This window comes from Rhinolophus sinicus, chromosome 15, assembly GCF_057876585.1.
Source record: "Rhinolophus sinicus isolate RSI-liver-muscle chromosome 15, RSI-T2T, whole genome shotgun sequence".
Taxonomy (NCBI): Eukaryota; Metazoa; Chordata; class Mammalia; order Chiroptera; family Rhinolophidae; genus Rhinolophus; species Rhinolophus sinicus.
The window spans coordinates 30,237,318-30,261,233 of record NC_142515.1 but is presented as its reverse complement, the minus strand read 5'-3'; the positions used below and the strand labels follow the sequence as shown (position 1 = coordinate 30,261,233).

Below are 23,916 nucleotides of genomic sequence, written 5' to 3'. Positions count from 1 at the left end.
TTTCTTTTATATTAAGTCCAGTTAATTTTCAGTTACCTATAAGATCAATGGTGTTGTGACGTTGTTGGTATCAGAATTTTGTTTCAGGATCCATAGCCTTATTTCCTAGTCTCCTTTGAAAGAGGTGGTTTATATCACCTAAAGAAAATAAGTCCACTTGGGCTGGTGTTAGTTTGGGAGGGAAGTTCTCACCTTGAAAGTAGCTAACTTTTCACATCTTAATGGAAGGCTGTAGAACAAAGCTAGCACTTGTGATTTAACAACCCGACATCCTAATAGGGAACTGTGAAAAACTGTACAAGAAAGAAAAACAAAATAGTCACGGGACCTACAATAATCTCCTTTGTAGACTCTAAATACAGTTGAGGCCTCTTATCTACTGTGGCCCTGATAGTTTAGGTCAGTTTTTTTAAAAAGTTGGTAAAGCACAGTAGCTTAAATGCTTTTTATTTTAACTTAAAATATAATGTATATTTTTCCAGCAATCTTTTGACACAATAGCCTTTGCTGAGTATCTCAGGAAGCCACTCACTATTTATAGTTTTTGTATGCATCATAGATAGTCCCTGGACTCCTTGAGACTGAAGCACTTAACCTGTTGCCAAAATATTCATCTTTGGATTTGAAAAATGAATTTCAGTGCGGTGTGACCAAATGTTTTGATTGCCTTTGTCCCTGTATACATATCAGAAATTACCAAAGCAAGAAAATCAATTTTAATTCATCCAGACATCTTATATTCTTTGTCTATAGAGTACTTTATACCATATTTAAATTTGTTACATTTCCACAAACCCCTTCTTCCAAAATGATGCAGGGAAATTGTGACTCAGAATAATTACTTTGTTCCTTTTTTTCTAAGATTGTAGGTTTGGGTTGGATCTAGTTTAGGAAAATCTATCTAGATCAGCTCTGTCCAGTTGGAAATATAATGTGAATTGCATATGTAATTAAAAATTTTCCAATAGCCATATTAAAGGAATAAAAATAAAGAGATAAAATTAACTTTAATAAGATATTTTATTTAACCCAACATATGCAGAAACTTACCATTTCAACATTTAATCAACATGGATACTTAGTGAGGTATTTTACCTCTTTTTCATACTAAGTCTTTGAAAATTGTATATTGTACACTTTCTAGGTAGATCAATTTGGACTAACACATTTCAAGTGCTCAATAGCCACATGTGGCAAATGGCTGTATTAGGCAGTGCAGATTTAAGTATCTTCTTGTTCTACCAAGATTTCTTAAATTTATTCTTAGTTCTAATTACTGTTTATCCCTATTGTGGCAATCCTCAAAGTGTGGTCCTCCACATCCTTTTAGAGGTCCATGAGGTCCTCTAACATGCTAAGATGTTATTTGTCTTGTCTTGTTCCAGATCATTCTCTCATGAATTTACAGAGTAGTTTTCTAAAGTCTATATGACCCATGATATTGCAAATAATTGAATGCAGAAGCATATATAAGAATCCAGCTGTCTCTATTAAACCAGATATTAAAAAATAGGTTTGCAAAATGTAAGACAATGCTATTCTTCTCACTAATATTTTTTGGGGGGGAACATACAGTTGTTTTCCATAAATTGGTTTGTTGTTATTTTAAAAGAAATTAGAACATACCTACCATAATTTTTAAGAGTGTAAAGGAGTCCTGAGACCAGAAAGTTTGAGAACCACTATCCTAATGTATGTTGAATTTCCTTTGTACTATTACTATTAATGCTTTTTATTTGGCATTATAGATGACAGGTATTCTGTATAAGTGAATTTTCCAACTATCCATGCGTTGTTGGATATTTTAGAATACCCAATCATTATTTATTGTGTGGAGCATTTTCTAAAATACACTATGTAGATTTCAAATAGAAAATGCTGAATATAATTGAAAATATCTTTGTGACTGGATCCACTGTGACACTTTGCATCCAGAGCTGAATGAACTTCTGCCAGTGTGACCTATCTAAATAGATAGATAGAATGCAACATTAACTTTCACTTCAGATAGTTTGAAATGCAAGGATTTTCAGTGTGTTTGCAAAGCTAATAGTTTAAAATATGTTATGAAGAATGAATTTTGTAGACATAGAAATTCAATTTTAAATATTTGAGTTCAGAGACTCTAATATAGTGAGAAATCATGGCTTTCAAAAGTGTTTCATGATGGAAGAGAGCCAGCAATTATTCTTCTAAGAAAGATTGCTTTAAAATGTGGGGGAAAAAATGTTTTATCTTCTAAGGCAGCTTTTGGGGATAGAAGATGAGCAAAGTAAATTTTACTAGAATTTTAAATATAATGGAACTTGGTGTTTAATACAGAAGCTATCATGGAAAACCATGAATATCATTCTTACTGGTATCTGTTAAAAAATATGATAAATCAGAAATTTAACTCAGATGTAGTCTCTTCCTCAGTAAAGGTTGAAAGTTAGAAGTTGTGTATTAAAATAAAATTTTAAATAAGTTTACAATATTTAATTATATGTTAACAGGAATAGAGCAGGTAGTCTAAGTAGTTGTCTCCTTAAATTTTTTGAAGTTATTTTATTTCTTACATAGAATCTGTGCGATTGTATAGTCAAAAAGACCATTGAGGTCTATGTTAGGTACTTATGAAATATGACCTTTGATTAGTTATGTAATTAGTACATAAAATTTTTCTGCTGTTTATTAAATTCATTATCAGCCTCTGCCTAGAAAGTCAAGTATATTATTTGCTATGCCAGGTTTAAATATTTTGAGTTATTTTTCTCAATGAATTCTTAAAGTGTTTTCCCCTCCATGTTCCCTGTTTGTACTTATCATCAATCTATAACAGCTGGTTGGGTATCCTGCTACTATCTTATTCTTCAATACATCCAGCCCACTATTTGTAGACTGGCCATATTCCAAAACTTCATCTTTAGTGTTCTCCTTCTGTGGGCCTCAGATAACATTTCCAAAACTCACAGTAAACCAGATGTAATAACTGGTAAATCCAATTCTTAGAAGTCTTGTAATGTTTTCTCACCTTGAACTTAGTCTGAAGTTTGATGTCATGTTAATACCCCACAGCTTCTTGATTTGATTCTCTAATTTTCAGTTAATAGGTTTACCATCACATAACATGCTGCCCTGTTTTTCCTCATGAAAGTATTAGGTTATGTGTAATATTTCTCTTGTGGAAGCTACTGTGGGGCAACTGCTATATTTTGAGTGTTTGCGTTTATTAATCTATAATGCACTTTACGCCTATGAAATTGTCCATGATTAATTTCATGCCATCTCAAGTATAAAGTATCAAGAGCACAGTCATCTAACAAACAAGAGACTTACTAGACCAAGGATTTTATTTTATGTTGTTTAAGCTTTTTTGATTACAAGGAACAGAAAATCAGGCCATTTATGCCTCCTTTTGGAAAAGGGGGATTTATTGGAATGATGCATATTGATTAGAACCAGAAAGCCAACAGGAACAAAAACTGGCTGCTCTCTGTGCCTCTTCTATTCTCTCAGTCTTGGTCAGTTTGTCACTCTTCCTTATTCCTCCATCTAAAATCTAGAAAGACCGCCTCTGATTGACATACTAGAAAGCATCAATACCCTTTATACCAGGCCACCTAATGTGTGGCCACGCAGCCTGCAGATAGCTGTTTTTCAGTTGAATGCCTGTCTCTTCTCCAATCCTTGGCCTTTCTTGCACAAAGAATAGCAGTAATGCTGTGAGGACCATAACTGAATGTTGGATTTGGCAGCTGTGATAACATGCTCAGTACATCTTCCCTCAAATCTTTGTACCCTTCCAGCCACGGGCCTTTCTCCCTTCTGTAAAGCTTCTGGACAGAGCAATCCGTGCCTGTTGCTTTAATTTTCTAAGTTCCCATTCATTTGCCAATCCATTTCATAATAGTTTCTGCCACGACCATTCCTCTGAATCTGTTGTCCCTGTGACTTCATAGTTGCTGATTCCTATAGGCACATTTTAGACCTAACCACTCTTCATCATTTAACATTGTTGACTACTTTTTTTCTTGAAGCTTTATTTTTTCTTAGTTTTAACCCATCACCTTAGATATCTATCTCTTAGGCCATTCATTCTTAATCTTTGTCAGCTCATATTACACATGCCAATATTTCCCATGGTTCTGACCTTATGTTAGTTTTGCATAACAATTTCTAAACAACAGCAGCATAATGATAACCCTGTCAGTTAGAAAAAAATCATTATTTTGATATGCCCGCTTCTTTATGGTGAGATGTCAAAGTCGGTCTATTTTCCTGAAATTATACTTTGTTCGTTCCATTTATTTTGTAATTTATGGAAGGGTTCCTTGCCTCTAATTATGCTTCACATTCAGACCTGAACTCTTACCATTTTGCTATTGCTTTGGCCCAGGCTGCCATTCTTCATTGCCTATTACTGCTATCTCAGTTCAGACTTCATTTCTTCCAATAGGCCTGGTTTAGCTTCTGGTATTACTCCCCTTCAGTCTATTCCTTACACTGCTGCCGGAGTGATTTTTCTAAGGTATAGATATGATCATGTCACTCTCTGCTTATAAATCCTCAGTGACTTTTCTCTATCCCCTGCCAGCATAAAATGCATACTCCATAGCCTGAAGGCTCCTTAATATGGTCCCTGCCTGTCTTTCCAGTCTCACCTCACTGGGCCATTCTCTGTTTCTGATTCTTTATTTCAGCTACACTGCTCCTCAAATCCTATTGTTGCTCAGTCTTAGAAAACATCTGTGACAATCATCAATGAATAAAATGCCCTTGCTATATTGTTATTGTAGATATTTATTACTAAGTTAACAAATCTCTATTACCGAGGTGCCATTCATTAACCTCATTTTACAAATTGGTTACTTTTATTAATTACCATGTATAAATCAAATTCATAGTTCATCAAATTTGGCATTTGTTCCCACTCTTGTTTAAGATGTTCTGATAGAACAAAACATACAAATAAGCAAACTTGGCACCATGAGTTAATAAAATTCTTACTTTAAGTATCCTAATATTTATGGCAAGGAATGATTTACTTTTTCAAACGTATAGTTTATTTTGATTTTATTTTCCTATTTGATATTATTTATTGTTTTAACTTACCAAGATTATGCAAATTGTGCTGTTTACTAAGACTGTTTTATAGAAAATATTGCATCTCACTGTCTTATTTATCTCTTTCTCTGATTTTCTCTGTCCTCTGTGGGAATCTACTATAGTAACTATCACCCATTAAGGTAGTTACTATCACCCTTTGTGGCTAATATTATAAATCTACTAGAGATTAGAACTGATAGTTGTTAAATGGCTTTGTTGATTGACTCAATTACTTGTAATTTTTATTGTTTGAAAATTCCAAAATGAACTAAGCAATGCTCTTTGGGACCTTCTTTTATTAAGAAGGGGTAGAGGAAGGGAGAGGCAAATAAAATATTGAATCTTTCCTAAGATTGCTAGGACATCAAAGGTTTCCCTAAAATACACACTTAGTTTTTCTGCTTATGTTAATTTCCTCTGGTTAGGTGAGTTGCTCCTAAAGCTATTAAATGTCATTCAGTGTATATCTACAAAAGTAGAGAAGATAATGTCAGCCACAAAGGGTTGTTGGGAAAACAGGTTGATATGTGTAACACACCCACTATCACATGATAAACCCTTGATGGGTGATAGTTATTATAGTAAGAGACTCTGAGATTTAGTTATTGGAGAGTACAGATTTCAGGGTCGTTCAAACTAGAGTTTGAATTCCCACTTACCAGCTCTGTAGACTTGGGCATGGTACTTCAATTTCCTGATGGTTAAAATAGGATAACAATACATATGGCACAGAATGTTGTATGAAAGCACTTAACAGAGTACTAAATATATAACAAGTACTGAATACGTGACTTGTTGCAGTAGGTTATTATCACAGGAATAATCGTTTATTGACACCCATTGTGTTGTAGGTTATGTACAAGACCCTAGATGATATTGTCTAATTCTGAAACGTCAGATTGATAAATAAAATCTATTAGAAGACTATTTTATTTCCGTTAGGCAATATGTTTAACTTCTACAGGCTGAATCATGTAGGCTAATCCTAACACAGAAATATTAACTCAGACTTTACTGAGCCTAAATGTAGCCAAAAAGCAAGCAAAAACAACTTAACAAAAAACAACAACAAATTCTATGAGCAGCGAAAGATGTCACACATGAAAAACTGCATATACGTGGTATTTGCCTCATGGAAGTATTACTCAAGTTCTCATTTAGTGTCCATCACATCTCTGTTGCTTGTTAGCTGAATGACTTTAGGTGAGTCTCAGACAGTTCTAGTTCCCTCATCTGTGAAATAAAGGATTTAAAGAACTAATTTCTAAATATCTCTTAATTCCAGAAACTTTTTAATTCTATGTGTATAGTATTTGAAATTTATTCTTTCTGGATTCTTTTTTATACTAATCTCTTTTGAAAAACAAAGACATAATACATTTACTTTAAAATACAGGATCTATGCACAAGATTCACCGGATGTCAAACTCTGTGATGAATAAGGAATTTCTAGTCCAGCCTGAAGGACCAGTATGAGAACAATTATAATTTCAGTAGAATAATTTAAGTAAATTATAAGCATAAATAAGAGTGATTGATTTTTGTGGAAATGATGACCACCAGAAAATATTTTGCAGAGAAGTTATGATAGAATAGCTTATGCTGCATTTACAAAGTAGCCCCAAGTTTCAGTGTTTGAAAATGATAAAGGTTTATTTATTGCTAATGGTATAATCTAATGTCAGAGTGACTCTGCTCCACATAGTCACTCAGCAAGCCGATGAATGCTGTAACATCTCAACTTGTGACCTCCATAGTTGTCACAATGCATTCCTTAAATGCATTAGTACTTCCTGGTCCACAAAAGTCATTTCTACTGTGGCCTATTAGAATTAATCATATGGCTCCACCTATTTGTAAGAGAGTGGGTAACGTGGTACAATGAACATTTGGTGAGGGTAAATGTTTTTGCTACATAGCATATGAACTGATTCTAAAAAGGTAAATGGAAATCAAACTGGTAAGTGAGGAAAGTGGAGATGAAAAAGAAACTGTGTACTGTCAAAGCAAAGAAATTATGTTTGAAGAAGTGAATGTTAAGGAAGAAGTTTACTATATTCTATTAAGCATCTGGAAGTAGGAACATAGTGTAAGCTGGAAAGAGCTGAGAATAAGCCTTGAGGTAGCTCTATAGCAGCGCTATAGCTGAATATTCCACTGGTAATGTAATGTAAATTTATTTATAATTATAAAATACAGATTAATTATACCTTATGAATTTTATAGTTATTTTGTGGAAAATGTATTAATGAGTAGTAGAGTCTATGCTACAGGAAGACTGCTCTATTAGCTGCACCTAAGCATCCCTCAGTGCTTCGCTTTTAAATCCTGGTCCACTGTAAGTGCAATAGTGCTTAGAAACAGTGAATTTGAAAGGGTTTATCTCTTTACCTGAACTTTTAAAATTGCATCAAAACACAAGAAAACTTTCAGTGAATCTACCTGTGATACTAACATGCATGTAAGTATCACATGCATGTTAACTACTGAAAATATTTGTGGCAGGCAGAAAAAGAGTGTCGTCTAAATACAAAGTTAAAATAGCATTTAACATGAATGGAGCATGTACTTGGTAGAAAATGCTGTGCTGTTTTATACACATTATCTCAGTTAAACCTCACAATACTTGTGAGGAAGTACTATTATTACCCCCATTTCCAAACGTTGTTAATTTGTAAGCAGTTAGATAATATAACTACTTTCATTTTATACCAAAAACAATTTGGTCCCAGAAAAGGTAAGTCAGTGTTATATACATGTTTTATCTATCTACTTACCATATATCTATCATCAATTAAAGTGTCTATTATAAATGTTGATAATTTCTGCAATACAATAATTTCAATATAGCTAGTTGGAATTATGTTGCAATGTTAACATTTCTGTTTTTAGGGTTTGGACAGAGGATCTCAAGGCCAAATTTCCACTTTCAGTAGTGTTATTTCAACTGTTGGCCAGAAGAAAGAAGCTGCTGAAAACAGAAGTTCACCTACACATCTTGTTTTCCCTAACATCAAGAATGGTAAAAAAAAAAAAAAAAAAAAAAATTTAAAGTGCACATAGTCTGTATATCTTGGCTGAAAGTATACTTTAAATCTATTTTAAAAATAGATTTTAATTATCCAGCATTGTTCTGGTAGGTCTAGTTAATTAATATAATGAGAAAAAGAAATAAGCTGTATAAATATTTACGGAAAAGAGCAAAATTATTATTTTTAAGTGAATGTTACCTAGAGTAAGAGAATGAAATACAAAGCTTATGAATAATAAAGTTTGGTTAGGGAGCCAGACCCAATCCAAATATATAAAAATTCAATAGATTTCCTTTATTGGATCAATAATCAATTAAAAGATTTGATGGAAAACATATTAAATACTTAGAAATAAACCTAAAAGAAAATGAGCAAAACCTATATGAAAAAAACTAAAACTTTATCAAAAGATTAAAAGGTGGTTTCACTGAAAAAACAGCATAAATATTATAGAGATGTCAGGTACACCCAATTTAATAAATTTTTCAACAGCTTTTTTGGTAGAAATGTAAGAAAATGATGCTCTGTTTGGTCAATAAGAGTAAATGTCTGAGAGGATGCAAGAAAACAATTGAGGGAGCTCGTTCCTCCGTGGCACCATATATTATAAAGCTGTACTAATGATAGCACTGCCACCAATGTAGCCAAATACATGGAGCTAGAGCAGTCAAAAATACTATATACAAAGGGTTTTAAGTTATTCAAAAATGGAATTAGGCCAACTGGCTAACCTGTTGAAAATAATAATGTTAGAGTTTTGTAAAACTACAAAAGTACTGGAAGAAAATGCAGGAGATAGTATTTATAATAAAATTCTTGGAGTGACAACAATACCAAAAGCTATAAAACAAAAAATCAGTAAGTTTGAATACGTAAGAAAATTGAAAACTATTATAGGAATTTTAAAAAGTCATAAAGTACAAACAACTCAGTTGGTGAAAAACATTCTTGACTCATAAAGATCATTAAGAAATCCGTAAAATGAATGTTCCAATAGGAACAAAGGCAAAGGGTATGAACAGATGAATCAAAAGAGGAAATAATGGGGGCGGTTGGTTAGCTCAGTTGGTTAGAGTGCGGTGCTCTTTGCTCTTACCAACAGGGTTGCCGGTTCGATCCCCACATGGGCCACTGTGAGCTGCACCCTCCACAAGTAGATTGAAACAACTACCTGACTTGGAGCTCATGGGTCCTGGAAAAACACACTTAAATAAATAAAAGTTAAAAAAAAAAAAAAAGTAAATGACGAGAGCCAAAGCTTACAACTAACATTTGTTCAACACTATATGCCTGAACATTTCACATCACTGTTACATATCACCTCCAGAGTAATACTGTTAAATAAATACTATTAGTATCTTCTATTAAAAAAAAAAAAAAAGAAATACGAACAATTAATACACATGTGAAAGGATCCTTAACCTCACTAGTATTTAAAGAAATACAAATTAAAACAAGGAGTTAAGGGCCGGCCTGGTGGCTCAGGCAGTTGGAGCTCCGTGCTTCTAACTCCGAAGGCTGCCGGTTCGATTCCCACGTGGGCCCTGGGGCTCTCAATCACAAGGTTGCCAGTTCACCTCCTCGACTCCCGCAAGGGATGGTGGGCTGTGCCCCCTGCAACTAACAACAGCAACTGGACCTGGAGCTGAGCTGCGCCCTCCACAACTAGGATTGAAAGGACAACAACTTGACTTGGAAAAAAGTTCTGGAAGTACATACTGTTCCCCAATAAAAAAAAAAAAAAAAAAAAAAAAAGTCCTCTTCCCCTTCCCCAATAAAATCTTTTTTAAAAAGTTTAAAAAATTAAAAAGAAATAAAACAAGGAGTTAACATTTACCAACTCAGCTGCAGCGAATGAAAGAATTTATATCTGTATAGTTATCTAAAGGGCATAAAAATTGGCACTTTTATGAGTGGAGGGCTTGGAAATTGATACAACCTTTTTGGAAGGCAAATTACACATACACACAAATTTTTAAATGTTCATATATTCACTGACCTAGTAATTCCATTTCTAGGAATTTATTCTAAAGAAGGTCAAAGATATATGAAAAGAGTGTACATTGTCTGCAATAGTAGTATTTAAAGAGATCTAAATAAATGATTAACTAAATTATGGTAATACATATTGTAAATACTATGCCTCTATTAAGAAAAATGTGGTATATCTATAAAGTGTATAGGAGAAATGCCCTCAATACATTGTAAAATGAAAAATGCAAGTTACACACTAAGTAGAATGTGACTCCAAGTTTATAAATGTAGGCAAACCTTTTTCACTTCCTTGAGCATATAAAGAGATACGGAAGGATACCTACCAATCTGTTAATGGTTTCCTCAGGAAAGTAGGATTGGGTATATATCATTAATATATTCTATTTCTATATACCACTCTGTATTGTTTTATCACAGGAAATATACATTACTTGCATAATTTTAAGTGCCCCTTGCTTTATAACTAGACATAACAAATTTGCAAAGGTTTAAATGTCCTTCACACCTGAACAGAACAAAACAAACCAGAAATATTTAAGAACAGAGTTTCTGGTGTCCATAAACTGCATGTGGCATAAATTGTTTCTGCACGTGTTTTCTGTTGACACTCCAAGTTAGTGCTAGACCTATTCTGCACTCTTACAGGTTGCTTTTTACATCTCATTTATCAACCTTTGCCTTTGAAAACTTCTTTCCTCCTTTACTTACACACACATACATGCACACTTGTTCCATCACCTCAGTCTTACCCCAAGGAGGCACCAGTGCTCGTATGTCACAATCCCCCAACCCACAACACAACAAAACAACCTATAATTGTGATACGATTATAGAAATAAAGAAAATGAGTCTGAGATAGAAATTATTTTCCCATTTTAAGGGTAAGGAAACGTAAGCCACAGAGAGTTTTAAGCGACTTGCCCTGCATGAATTTACATAGTTAATGATTGACTGAGATGGGAAAAGGAAAAGAGAATCAAAGGTAGTTTTGAATAATACCTTAATTAAAAGGAGAGTTGGTGAAAGAAAAGGAAGTGAATCCTGAAGGCGATAAAAAGAACCAGGTTGTTCTATGACTTGGAAATCAAGGGAAAAGAAAATTTGAAGAGAATTTGGTCAACAGTGTCACTGCTAAGAGAGGACGAAATGAGTAAGCACTGAGACAGAGACAAGGATTTGTTGGTTAATGTGTTCATTGGTGACTTTTAAGAGAACAGTTTAGTAGAATGGTCTGTGGAGAATTCAAATTGTAAGAAGTTAAGGGGTGGGTTAGTGGTGAGGATGTAGGGCAATGTAGACTGCCTTTAGAGTAGCTTGGGCTGAAAGAGAAAAGAACAATGGAATCTCGGGTGTAGTATGGTCGAGGGAAAAGATCTAATACAGGGAGAGACTAAAGTTGCAGTAGGAACATAGAATAAAATGAACAGATAAAATAAAGAAGTGGTGTGAGGATGGGATCAAAGAAGAATATACCCATAGGGGCTGAGATACTGGTTCCAGCAAAGAGAAAAGGGCACTTTTTATTCAGACTATGCAACAGACGAAAGAGGAAATGGAGGTAGGAAACTCACTTCTCGCCTTGAATTCAGTAGTCTCCTTGGTGGGTTTTATGAGTTTTCTAGGGACGCCATAACAAAGTAACACAAATTGGTGGAGTGAAGTAACAGAAATGTATTCTCTCCTGCTTCTGGAGGCTAGAATTCTGAAACCCATGTGTTGGCAGGATTGGTTCCTTTTCAAGATTCTGAGGGAGAATCTGTTCCGTGCCCTAATCCAGTATGACCCCATATTATGTCTACAAAGACACTATTTGTAAATAAGGCCACATTCACAGATTGTATGGTTTAGGACTTCAACATATCCTTTTAGCAGACACAGTTCAACTCACAGCAGAGGGTTGGGAACCTTAGGAACATTGAAATGTCTGCTATGGATAATGGTAGGGAGTCAGAGAAGGGGTGGGTAGCCATAGCCTTCATTTGGACTGTCCAGATTTCTTAGCCTCTGATCCAACACTGATAATATAATCTATTCTGTCTATACTAATATCTTCATCTCTGAACCCAGCTTGCCAACCTGTATGCCCACAACTGCCTGCCTCCTGAGTGGATGTATTGACTCTGAATATGACCCACTTATGTGAGCGCCCACATGTCTCCTTCCATTTCATCTGTGCCAGTTTGTGGAGTCTGGACTCAACCCCAACCTGAAACTGGAATATTTAAATATACCACTCTAGAAGACTAGACCTCTCAGCAGACATCCTTTCTTATTGGAACTTTTAGTGCTGACTTCTAGCTGTTCTGTCTGGATGCTACATCAATTCAGGTGTGACATGGAGTTCATATGTCAGGGTTGCTGCAGAAAGAATTATTGAATTGGAAGTTAGATTAAATCTTCAAAATGTAAGCATGTTTATAATTCCTTGATCTTTTAGGAAGCCTCTCTTACTTGCCAGTAAGATTGTTTCCTCAATGAGGCATCATTCCTGGCAGTTAGTACAGTTTTCCTTTCTCTTCTCTGGTAGCAGGACCTGTGCTGGGTATTCTCTTAACAGCTTGTCTCCCCGTCTGATCTTCAAGTGGTATTAGAGAAGCTGCAAAAGCCTAGCGTGGGCTTACCTAACAGCTGAGGGATGCCTTTCCTCCCTGTATATCACGTGACTCAGTAGGCCTGTCAAGTTGGCTGTCCTTTTCAAGATCAGCAAAGTGTAGGAGTTTTACCTACTACAACAGCTGCTAGGGATGATGCAGCTTCAGAGAAACAATATACATGGTAAGTAATGGCAGAGGGGGCTAGCACTACATTCTCTCTTACTGTTTTGTATCCTCCATTCTAAAGTGATTATGCCCCTTTCAGACTTACTTAAAACCTCTTTAAACAGCACAGAACAACTTTAAAAGAAATGAAACAATTTCTCCCCAAACCTTTAAAAATATCTTTGCACTCTTGGTAATTCAGAAAAGGGTAGACGTGAGCTCTGACATGGACCTCAGGGGCCCTCCTCCTCTCCCAGCTCAGTCCGTCTCATGAGTTTGTTCTAGAAGGGACCTGCTGTGACATAATACACCCTCGGGAGGAATGCATCCTATGGTCTTTGCCACTCTGAAATAGCCGAGGGAAGAACAGAATGGTCTTTAGCTCAAATCGTGACTGGATCAGTGTGTGGGGGTCCTGTGATCTATTCTCAGGTGAGTACCACAGAGTTCTCACAGTTTCTCCAAGAGCAACTTGAGAGGCAGACAGCGAAACAAGCTGTTGGGAAAAACCCAGCACAGGACTTGCCCTCCAAGGAGAGAAAAGCACTTTCAGTAGCCACGTTAGGAATCCTACCCTAGAAGAACTATCTCCAAGGCCTCAAATGACCCCATCTCCAGGTTTCTTTGGAGAACAAATTGGTTTTTGGACTAAATCTCCAAGATCCTTCTCTAGGTCAGAGTGAGTACCTTGTACTTGGCTTTTCTTAACTACTATGCCTATGGGAGAGGTGTATCCATTAAGAACTTAGAATACCTTGCTGCACGCATTTGTTTACTTATCTGTCTCTTTACTGGTCTGTAAGCTCCTTAAGCTTTTATTTTGGAGAAGGAAAGGGCCATCCTTTTTTTTGAATAGGTAATACATTTATATGTTTCAAAAATCAAAACTGTAAAAATTAAGTGTTTTAGATATCTCACTTTTACCCTTTTCCCTGCTGTCTTTTGTGTTCTTTCCTTTGTTTATGCAAATGAAAACAAATATAAATGATTTTTATTTTTTACCTGATTTTCTACCTTTTTTTAAAGAAAACATAAAAGCTGTCCAGCACCTATGTTTTTAGTTAATGTATCCTGGATATCTTTCTATATTGGTACATAAGAAGCTTCCTTATTCTTTTTTACAACCATATTCCATTATATTGGACATGCTATAACTTATTTAATAAGATCCTATTAAAAGGAATTCCTTCTTTTACTATTGTATACAATGCCACAGTGAATGACTCTGTACGTATGTCGTTTTGTTCATATGTAGGTGTATCTATAGGACAGTCTTAGAAGTGGGATTGTTGGGTCCAGGAGTAAACGCATTTACAATCTCCTTGACTTTTGAATTCATCTGTGTCATCTCCAGGATCCATTGCTCCTGGTACATGGAGTCTTTATTCAGTAAATGATTTACTGAATTAGGAAATATATGGAGGCACTTTTTCTGGGTTTTTGGCCAGTTTGCCCTGTTGAGATGTCAAACCCATCTCAAGGCTATAATAAATTCTCTAAGATATGCCCAATATAAAGTATCTATTCCATTAGAGATAACCTTCTATGAAAAGGACTTTGGAATATTTTTATAACTAGACCCACACAAGAACATTTCACCTATGCTTTTGTTGTGGTTTTATAAACACACACATTATTTAGCTTAGTGAAAAAATGCGTCTCCACATACCAGTGAATGTACCGCTTTATTTGGCTCCCACGGCTAACGTCCTGTGAGTCAGAGTTTTTCTCCCCCTTCATCCTTTCTCTCTCCCACCCCAATGCTTTCTTTCCAATGTTCAGAAAAGCCATCCTGTAGACAGTGATGTGGACACCACCTGTTATGACTAATCCACTCTGGTCTGTCCCCGTTTCAGCCACCGGCTACTACTAAATACGGAGTCAAAAGCAGTGCCACAGAACTGAACTGATAGAGGGATCTTTCAAATTGTAGCTCCTTTATTACCTGTTTGGTACTCACAGGTTGTAAATTAGGATATTAAATAAGAATCTGAGTCTTTGAGTTAACTACTAGCAGTAATTGTCACTCTGACCTTGGACGTTAAACTTAGGCCTCAGGAGCCTTCGTTTACTCATTTATAGAACGAGGAACTGGGGCATTTTGAGTTGTAAGTATCTTCTACACCTCCGTTTTAGGATTTAAAGAGTTACTTTTTCAACATGTTTATTTTGTTTGATCCTTGTTGAGTTTTGTTTGGCAGTGTAAATTTAGGGTTCAGTTTTGCTGCTTGTTTTTATACGTGGTAGGTTTCCCATTATTCGATAGTGAAAATAAGAGGTTTTGTAACTTGCCAAGGTGGGTTTGAATCCTGGCTCTGTAACTTACCAGCTGTATGAGCCCGGAAAAGTTATTTAATCTCCCTGTACTTGTTTTCCCATCTGTAAAATAGGATAATAGATAAGCTACCTCATAAGGTTGTGAGGATAAATGAAAAACGGCATTTAAAAGTATTCAGTTTCATGCCTTATGAAATTCAGTAAAAGTGAGTGATAATATGTACTGCTGAGCAGCTAAATTGTGGGGGAAGGATTGAAATGGGGCAGGATTTTCCATTACGCTTAACCCATGAGTAACTATACAAATTTTTAAAAATTTGAGGTGAAGCATGCCACACATATAGAAGAATGAAATCAATACTTGTATATGGCTTTAATAATAATAAAATGAATGCTCATTAACTTAGCACTCAAATTAAGAAAAAGAGCATTAACCGCCTCTTAAAAGCTCCAGTGAGCCCACCCCAAGCTCATCACCCTTCCTTTCTGTCCAGAGGTAACTACTATTCCCTTGATTTTTAAAAAATAGTTTTGTTACCAACTCAGACATAGACAACAGTATGGTGGTTACCAGAGGGGGAAGGGAGGCGGGGGGATGATGAACAGGGTAAAGGGGTCAAATGTATGGTGACGGAAGGAAACTAGACTTTGCGCTGTAAGCACACAATGCACTACACAGATGATGTATTATAGAATTGTACCCTTGATACTTATATAATGTTATTAACCAGTGTCACCGCCAAATAACTTAATAAAAAATAGTTTTATTTCCTTTGTACATGTACGTGAACAAGTACTGCTTAGTTTTGAAAAACTGAATAGCAAGCACAAAACTGGATGAGTAAGGCACAAATATTGCCACTATTAGGTGAAGTTTCCCAAGAGACGATAATATGAACAGAGTGTCTGAATTAAATCTGGCTCCAGCTTTCCCAAGAATATATAGGCCATTCTGGGGAAGTCATTGGACAAGGGCCTGAGTGAGTCCTGGAAATCAAAGGACAGCCATTGGGATATCTGACAGAGCTGTGATTTGGACTGTGGATTAGATGTCCGGCAGAAATATGGACTCTCCAGCTGTCAGGAGTACCCCAGGTCAAGGCAGTGAAGTGAGTGTCCTCAGCTGATTCAGGTAGCAGAGCAAGAAGTGGAGAGCAGGGATTCATCACTCACTGGCTGGACAAGCAGAAGTACAGATAACACTCTGGGCTCGGCTCACCTGTTCAGTCTGGCTTCAGTTAAAGAAGAAGAGTACAAAGGCAGTCAGGATCATGGTGAGGACAGGCATCAAAATCACTCCTAGGCTACTCTGTCCTAGTCTGTGCACAGCACAGCTCTCATCTTAGGCCGGTGTGATCCTGGCCCCTTGTATGAGATCTCTGTCTGTCTCTCCTTTTGTCTCTGTCTTCCCGGAAGCTTGTAGAACCAACCATGGCTTTACGTTGGGGTTTTGAAATTGCACAATGCTATGCCTTGGTGCTATGGTGCATCCCTTGGTGCAGCCCTTGTGCTATGTATTTGGTAGGCTCTTTCCATCTAGCAGTACGTGTCCATGAATTCCAAGAAATTTTCTAGAAATTTTGTATTGATGATGTCTTCCCATCTGCTTTTTCTGTGCTTTCTTTCTGAGTCTCCTATTATTCAAAAGCCAGGCTTTCTGAACTAATTTTCTTTTTTTTCACTCCTGCTTTCCATTTCTTTATCCTTTTGCTCTATGTTTTAGAGAATTTCCTCAGAACCCTTCTATTGAGTATTGTATTTCTACTAACGTGCTTTTAATTAATAAGAATTTTTGCCTCTAAGTATTCCTTTTTGAGAGCACCCTCTTATTGCCTAGTTGTATCATCTTTTATCTCTGAGTAAATTAATGATACATTTTTGGTTGGTTTGTTTTTTTCTCCTTGCATGATTTCTCATTCTTCCAAGTTGCTTTTGTCTATTTGTTTTGGTTTCTACCTTCCATATTGAAATCATCTGAAGGCTTGTTCACTCACATGCTGGCTGTAAGCTTGGACTTTAGGTGGGTTTTAGCTAGAACCCCTGCACCTGGTCTTTTCATTGGCTCCTCACATCATGGTGACTGAATTCCAAGAGCGAGCATCCCAAAAGAGACAGCCAAACAAATTGTATTGCCTTTTGTAACCTAGTCATACAGCATCACTCTGCCACATTCTTTTTTATTAGCAGGGAGCCACTGTATCTGGCCTATATTCAAAGGGAGAAGAATTACACTCCATCTTTTGATAAGAGGAGCATCAAAGAATTTAGGGACATATTTTAAAAGCACCACATCATATGAATGTAGAATGTATATTCAGGAAGAGAAGCCAGGTCTTTGACTGTTATTTCACAACTTTTTCTCATACCCTGTTGTAGGGCAGGAATTTGTGACTAAAATCAGGTGTAGACATGATATATGCATGTTAACTTTCCATACTTCTGCAGTCTCCATTGTAGGTCGTTATATAGTTCTCTCTAATAGAGGATCTTTTAACTTTTTTGATGGGTTTATAAGTCCTGTCCATTTTGTTCTTAAGTAGTTGTAGAGATGGAAGTTAGAAATTATTAAGCCAGTGGTTTTCAAAGCTATTTCTGTATTTTTTATTTTCATAGCAAAACACTTTCTGAAAAACAAAATTTTTCCTTGAGCATCATTACATTAAGCAGAGAAAAGCTTAGCTGCTCTGAGGAAACACATCCACGTAGTACCATTTCCCTCAGGTGGCCCTTGAAGTTCTTCTCTGGAATCTTGGAAACCACTGACTTCGGCCAGTCTCTTTCATTTGATGATGTCAGCACTGAGGCCTAAGGCATCTCAATGACATGCCTGAGGTTACGGAAGTTAGTAACCTATCCAGCAGCAGGACCTAGTCGTCCTTTACTTCCACGGTGGTGATTTCCCAGTATTTATTACTTATTTAATTACAAATTATTTGAGACAAAATTTACAGTATAGCATTTTGCAACAGTGTGTCACTGGCAACAAACCTTTGTATCAGCATTTCCTCTCCAGCAATAGAGGGGTAAGAAATACAAGTCTCTATGTGGGTTGGGTGTTCCTCATACTGAACACCCAACCCACATAGAGACTCATGTTTACCTCTGATGCTGCTGTTGCCATCTTGGATGGCTGACCAGGAATAGTCTTCAATCTCCTAATCCTGTGGCCAGTTTAAAATGCCAGTCTTCCTTTTGGTTGCTACTGTTGTGGAAAGCTACATATTACTGTTTTCAACCAGAGTCAGCCTATTGGCTTCTTGAAAACACTGAGCTGGCAATGTTTGCCTGATAATCTCACACCCTTATATACATAGTTGTATTATGATCTTTACATTTTTAAAAATATGCTGCCAGCCCCCAACGCTCTTACTCTTCTTACACTGGCTTCAAATGTTTTACTTAATGTTTCTAAGCAACCAACTAAAATTGGCAACACTATATTAAAAGAAAAGGAAAATGATTGCTGCTTATCATTTTAGCACAGAGCGTTCCCAAGTATTGGCTGAATGAAACCTAAATGACAGATTTTCACTGAGAAATATATTTTGGCTTTTTTCAGTGTATTACGATATTCTATATTGCAGAAAAAGCTGCATATGATAGAACAAAGGTTTGCCTGTTCTATTTATAATATCAGTTTGAGATTTAATTAATCTCTCATCACCAGTTATTGATTTTTCTCTTTTGAATTGGATTTTAATAACCATCTGTGAGAACATGCTGAAAGCCTGTCTCTGGAAACAATGCTTTGATATTCAGGAACATGAGAGCAGCTGTGAGCTGTTATTCTTCCTTTCTTAATAGCTAATGTCACATCCTGTAGTTTGGCTTTCATTCACTAATGTGAGCAAAGGATTCTGCCTCTGACTCAAGTTCCATTAACATAGTACGTTAACATTTTGCATTACTCTTCCTTCCAAGTTACCTTCTGAACTAAAAATAAATCCCATCTGGGCCTCTGGTTCCAACATCATCCTGTTATACTCTTAGCCTTGGCATTACTATTTCTCTTATATAAGAATTTCGCCACTCTCAGGCTTTGCCAAAATCCAGCTCTCTTCCTAATTAAATTTCACTCTTCTACCTCAGCATGGTATTAATAAAAATGAGTGGGTATAAAAATGTGTATATATGTCTGTAAGTGAGTAAGTTAATTTATATTTGAATAAGTCTGTTTGTCTCTAATAGTGGGTGTTTATGGCCAGATGGGGAAAGGTGTGTAGGAAGGGATAGGAAAAGGTAAGCCTGGTGAAGAGGAAGAGAAACTGTACAGCAGCCTCAAAAGGTAATTGTAAAAAGACTGGTGTTGGAGAGAGGAGACTGTTTATCATCTATTTCCACCCCATTAATAAGGATTTCCAAACATAATTCATAAGAAATCATTTGTTGAGATGTCTAATTTTACTTGCTAATAAATCTCTGTCCAATTTGTGCTTAAAGTACAAAGTACTAGAAATTGGGTATTTCCATTATTTAATAAAGGGTATAAAAACCTTTACAGAACTGAATTAAAGAAACTTAAAAATCTATTTTACACTGTCAGCATTATTGCTGTCTCTTAAAACTGATGAATGTTTCTCAATGTGATCCTCAGACTAGCAGCGTCAGCAGCATCTGAGAACATGTCACAAATGCAAATTCTGGGGCCCCACCCCAGATCTACTGAAATACAAACTTTGGGGAGGGCCTAATAATCTGTGTTTTTACAAGCTCTCCCATGGATTCTGATATTCAGTAAAGTTTGAAAACCATTGCTGTTGAGTATAAGAAATTGTCATCTCTGTACTGTCTTCTACTATTAGAATTCACTTTAAAATATAATGAAATGTATCTGAGTCTATTGAAGTCAGTAATAGACCCAAGGATAGATGCTTGATTGGTAGAGTGTATAAAAAAGGAAAGAAGACCTTATAGCTGTGTTACTGCTGTGATGATTGATATGGCTGTTCACTTAGTTGAAAATATATCCTGATTACATTAGAGTAGAATCTAAGTCTGTATGTGTACATTTCATTGTAGAATTTGAAATTTAAAATAGTAATCTACTCTATTGGTTTGGAAGTATTAATACATGTGAAAACGTAATAAATAAAGTAAAATGCTCAGTGGATGGGCACAACAGCAGAATGGAGAAGACAGGAATTAATGAGTTGGAATATAGAACAGTGGAAATTACTCAGTCTGAACAACAGAGAGAAAAGAGACTGGAAAGAAACAACATGAAGAGATTTCCAGTCAGGATGGTAGAATAGATAAATGCTGGGCTTGCATCCTCTCCTGACCACATCAAAATTACAACTAAACTACAGAACAGCCATCATTGAGAATCACCTGAAGTATGGCTGAACTGAAGCCCTACAACTACAGACATACAGAAGAAGCCACCTCGAGACTGGTAGGAGGGGTGGAGACACAGAATGGGCTGGTCCCACATCTGTGTGTGACCATTAAAATTGGGAGGGATATCTCAACTGCAGAGGTCCTCCCTGAGGAGTGAGGGGTCCCAGCCCCACACCAGGCTCCCCAGCCCAGGGTTCCACTGCTAGGGAAAGTCCCCATAACTTCTGGCTGTGAAAACCAGTGGAGATTGTGGCTGAGTGAGATGAAGGGTAGCTGCACTCCCAGGCACCCCCCTTAAACGGCCCACACACAGACTTACTCACTGACGAACTCACTCTGGGCTCCTGCACTGGGGCAACAGGGACATACAGGGAGGAACTGAGTTGTCTGGCTTCAGGGAAATGGCTGGAGGGACAGCTTTCTTCTAGATGGAGGAGCTAGTGAAAGCCATTGTTTCTTTGTTAAGCCTTCCTCCCTCTCCTAGCATGTAGACGCAGGCTGCCACTATATCTGAGTCTCCATCAACCTAACTAACATCATTCATTCGCCTCGCCCAACCCAACTTTGGGCACATCCAAGCTGCTTTCAGTGGCTTTTCCATACAAACAGCCTGTCTTGGCTCATTCTGCAGACGCTTAAAAATCTCTCAAAGGTTCACAAAACATGAACAAGTAGCATCTGGCTTTGGCGTGTCTTGTACCTCTGGCTGAGCAGCCTACAGCCTGTGGCTAAACTGGGCCTGTGGCGGGGTCCCTTCCAGGAGGGCCTGGGGCTGGCATGCCCAGTGACAAGCTTCGGACCAAGCTAGAGCATCATTCAGCTTCCTCCAAGGGCGACACACCCAAAGGGCAGACTGGACAGGTACCTGAGCCCTGCTAGAGTGAATCCTGCTCCATAGGGTCAGCCCCTGCACCACAGCTCCTCCACTGTAGTCACGGCCAGTTTTCACAACCAATCAGCCTGAGGGTCAGTTCACTCCCATTGATGTGCAAACAGCAACCAAGGCTCAACTACTACAGAAGGGCACAAACAACACACAAAGAACATACCTGGAGCACCCAGCTCAGGTAACCAAGGAAACTGCACCACTGGGCCCCACAGGACACCAACTACCTAAGACCACTCTACTAAGACAGGCAGACATAGCAGCCCTACCTAATATATAGAAATAAACACAGGGAGGCAGCCAAAATGGGGAGACAAAGAAACAGAACAAAGCGCCAGAAAAAGAACAAAACAAAATGGGGACAAGCAGTCTACCAGATGCAGAGTTCAAATCACTGGTTATAAGGATGCTCAGTGATCTCGGAGAATTTCAGCAAAGAGATAGGAAACATAAAAATAGAGATAGAGAACATAAAAAAGAACCTCTCAGAAGTAAAGGATATAACTGGACTGAAGAATATATTAGAGGGGATCAGTAGGAGATTAACTGAAGCAGGGGGTCAAATCAGCAATTTAGAAGATAAGGTAGCAGAAAACACCCAATCAGAAGAGCAAAAAGAAAAAAAAATGAGGGTAGTTTAAGGGGCCTCTGGGACTACATCAAGTGTACCAAAATTCGTATTATAGGGGTACGAGAAGGAGAAAAGAGAGAGCAAGAATTGAAAATCTATTTGAAGAAATAATGACAGAAAGTTTTCCTAATCTGGTGAAGGAAATAGACATACAAGTCCAGGAAGCACAGAGAGTCCCAAACAAAATGAACCCAAGGAGGTCCACGCCAAGACACATCATAATTAAAAGAGCAAAGGTTAAAGGCAGAATCCTAAAAGCAGCAAGAGAAAGGCATCTAGTTACTTATAAGGGAGCTCCCATAAGATAGTTAGCTGGTTTCTCAGAGATTGGCAGGAAATATTCAAAGTGATGAAAAGCAAGGACCTACAACCAAGAATATTCTACCCAACAAGGCAATCATTTAAAATTGAAGGAGAGATAAATGGCTTCCCAGACAAGAAAAAGATACAGGAGTTCATCACCACCAAACCAGTATTATAAGGAATGTTAGAGGGGCTTTTTCAAGATGAAAAAAAGAAAAGATAAAAAATATGAATAATAAAATGGCAATTACTCCATATCTATCAACAATTACTTTCAATGTAAATGGATTAAATGCTCCAATCAAAAGACATAATGTGGCAGAATGGATAAGAAAACAAGATACTTACATATGCTGCCTACAAGAGACTCATTTCAGATTAAAAGACACAGACTGAAAGTAAAGGGATGAAAAAAGATATTTCATGAAAATGGAAATGGATTAAAGAAAAGAAAAAAAAAGAGAAGAAAAAAAAATTCGGAAGCAATACTTACACCAGACAAAATAGACTTTAAAACAAATGCTATAACAAGAGACAAAGAAGGACCCAGTGTTGCCACTTCTGTGTGGAATTTATCTAAAAAACACAAAGTGCTACTTCGAGGGGATGTGTGCATCTATATATTCATTGCAGCATTGTTTACAATGGCCAAGATGTGGAGGCAGCCTTGGTGTCTGTTGATGGATGAATGGATAAAGAGAAGGTGGTACATATATACAATGGAACATTGCTTGCCTATGGATGGGAATGGGTTCTTGCTATCTGTGATGGCATGGATGGACCTGGAGGGTATTGTGCTGAGTGGAGTATGTCAGAGAAAGACAGATGCAATGTGATTTCACTTATATGTGGAATCTAAAGAACAAAATAAACAAACAAAACAGAAACAAACTCATAGGTACAGATAACATTTTGATGATTGCCAGATAGGAGGGGGATTGCGAGGGGAGTGAAAAAGGGAAAGAAATTAAGTACAAATTAGTTGTTACACAGTAGTCATGGGGACGTAGGGTATAGCATAAGGAATATTGTCAATAATATTGTAATAACTGTGTATGGTGTCAGATGGATACTAGAGTTATTGGGGTGATAGATGGGAGAGAGGTTGGGGACACAGTGAAAAATGTGAAGGCATTAAGAAGTACAAATTAGTAGTTACAAAATAGTCATGGAGATGTAAAGTATAGTTATTACCATATTATTGCCAGTAGACCTACTCTAAAAGAATGCATTAAGAATTTCTCTAAACAGAGAGGAAACAATAAAAGAAGGAACCTTGAAACATCCAGAAAGAAGAAAGAACAGGATAAGCAAAAAGTAGGTAAATACAACAGATTTTTTTTTCCTTTTGTGTTTTTCTAAATTATGGTTGACAGTGGAAACAAACTTTGTAACACTCGTGTGTTCTAAATATAGGTAAAGAAAATACTGAATTATAAACAGAGAAGGGTAAAGGTGTAAAATGAGGTATGATTTCAACCAGTAAAATGATAGTAGATATGTGTATATAATGTAATATCTGGAGCAACCTTTCAGAAACATTGCAAATAAATTAAAATGGAATTCTAAAAACTGTTGAAGGAATTCACAGGAAGGCAGGAAAAT

At 36.8% G+C, this 23,916-nt stretch overlaps 1 protein-coding gene across 3 annotated transcripts in view; it reads left to right on the top strand.

The window, feature by feature from the left end:
• HECTD2 (HECT domain E3 ubiquitin protein ligase 2) overlaps positions 1-23,916 on the top strand; it is a 70,397-nt gene that overhangs the window by 5,623 nt on the left and 40,858 nt on the right. The window contains exon 2 of one of the 3 annotated variants that reach the window (XM_019739189.3): positions 7,981-8,110. In XM_019739189.3, the coding sequence (XP_019594748.2) occupies positions 7,981-8,110 (130 nt within the window). Of the gene's footprint in view, positions 1-7,980; positions 8,111-23,531; positions 23,633-23,759; positions 23,779-23,916 lie in introns of those variants that run through there. The other 2 variants (XM_088791957.1, XM_088791958.1) reach the window with 2 other exon arrangements.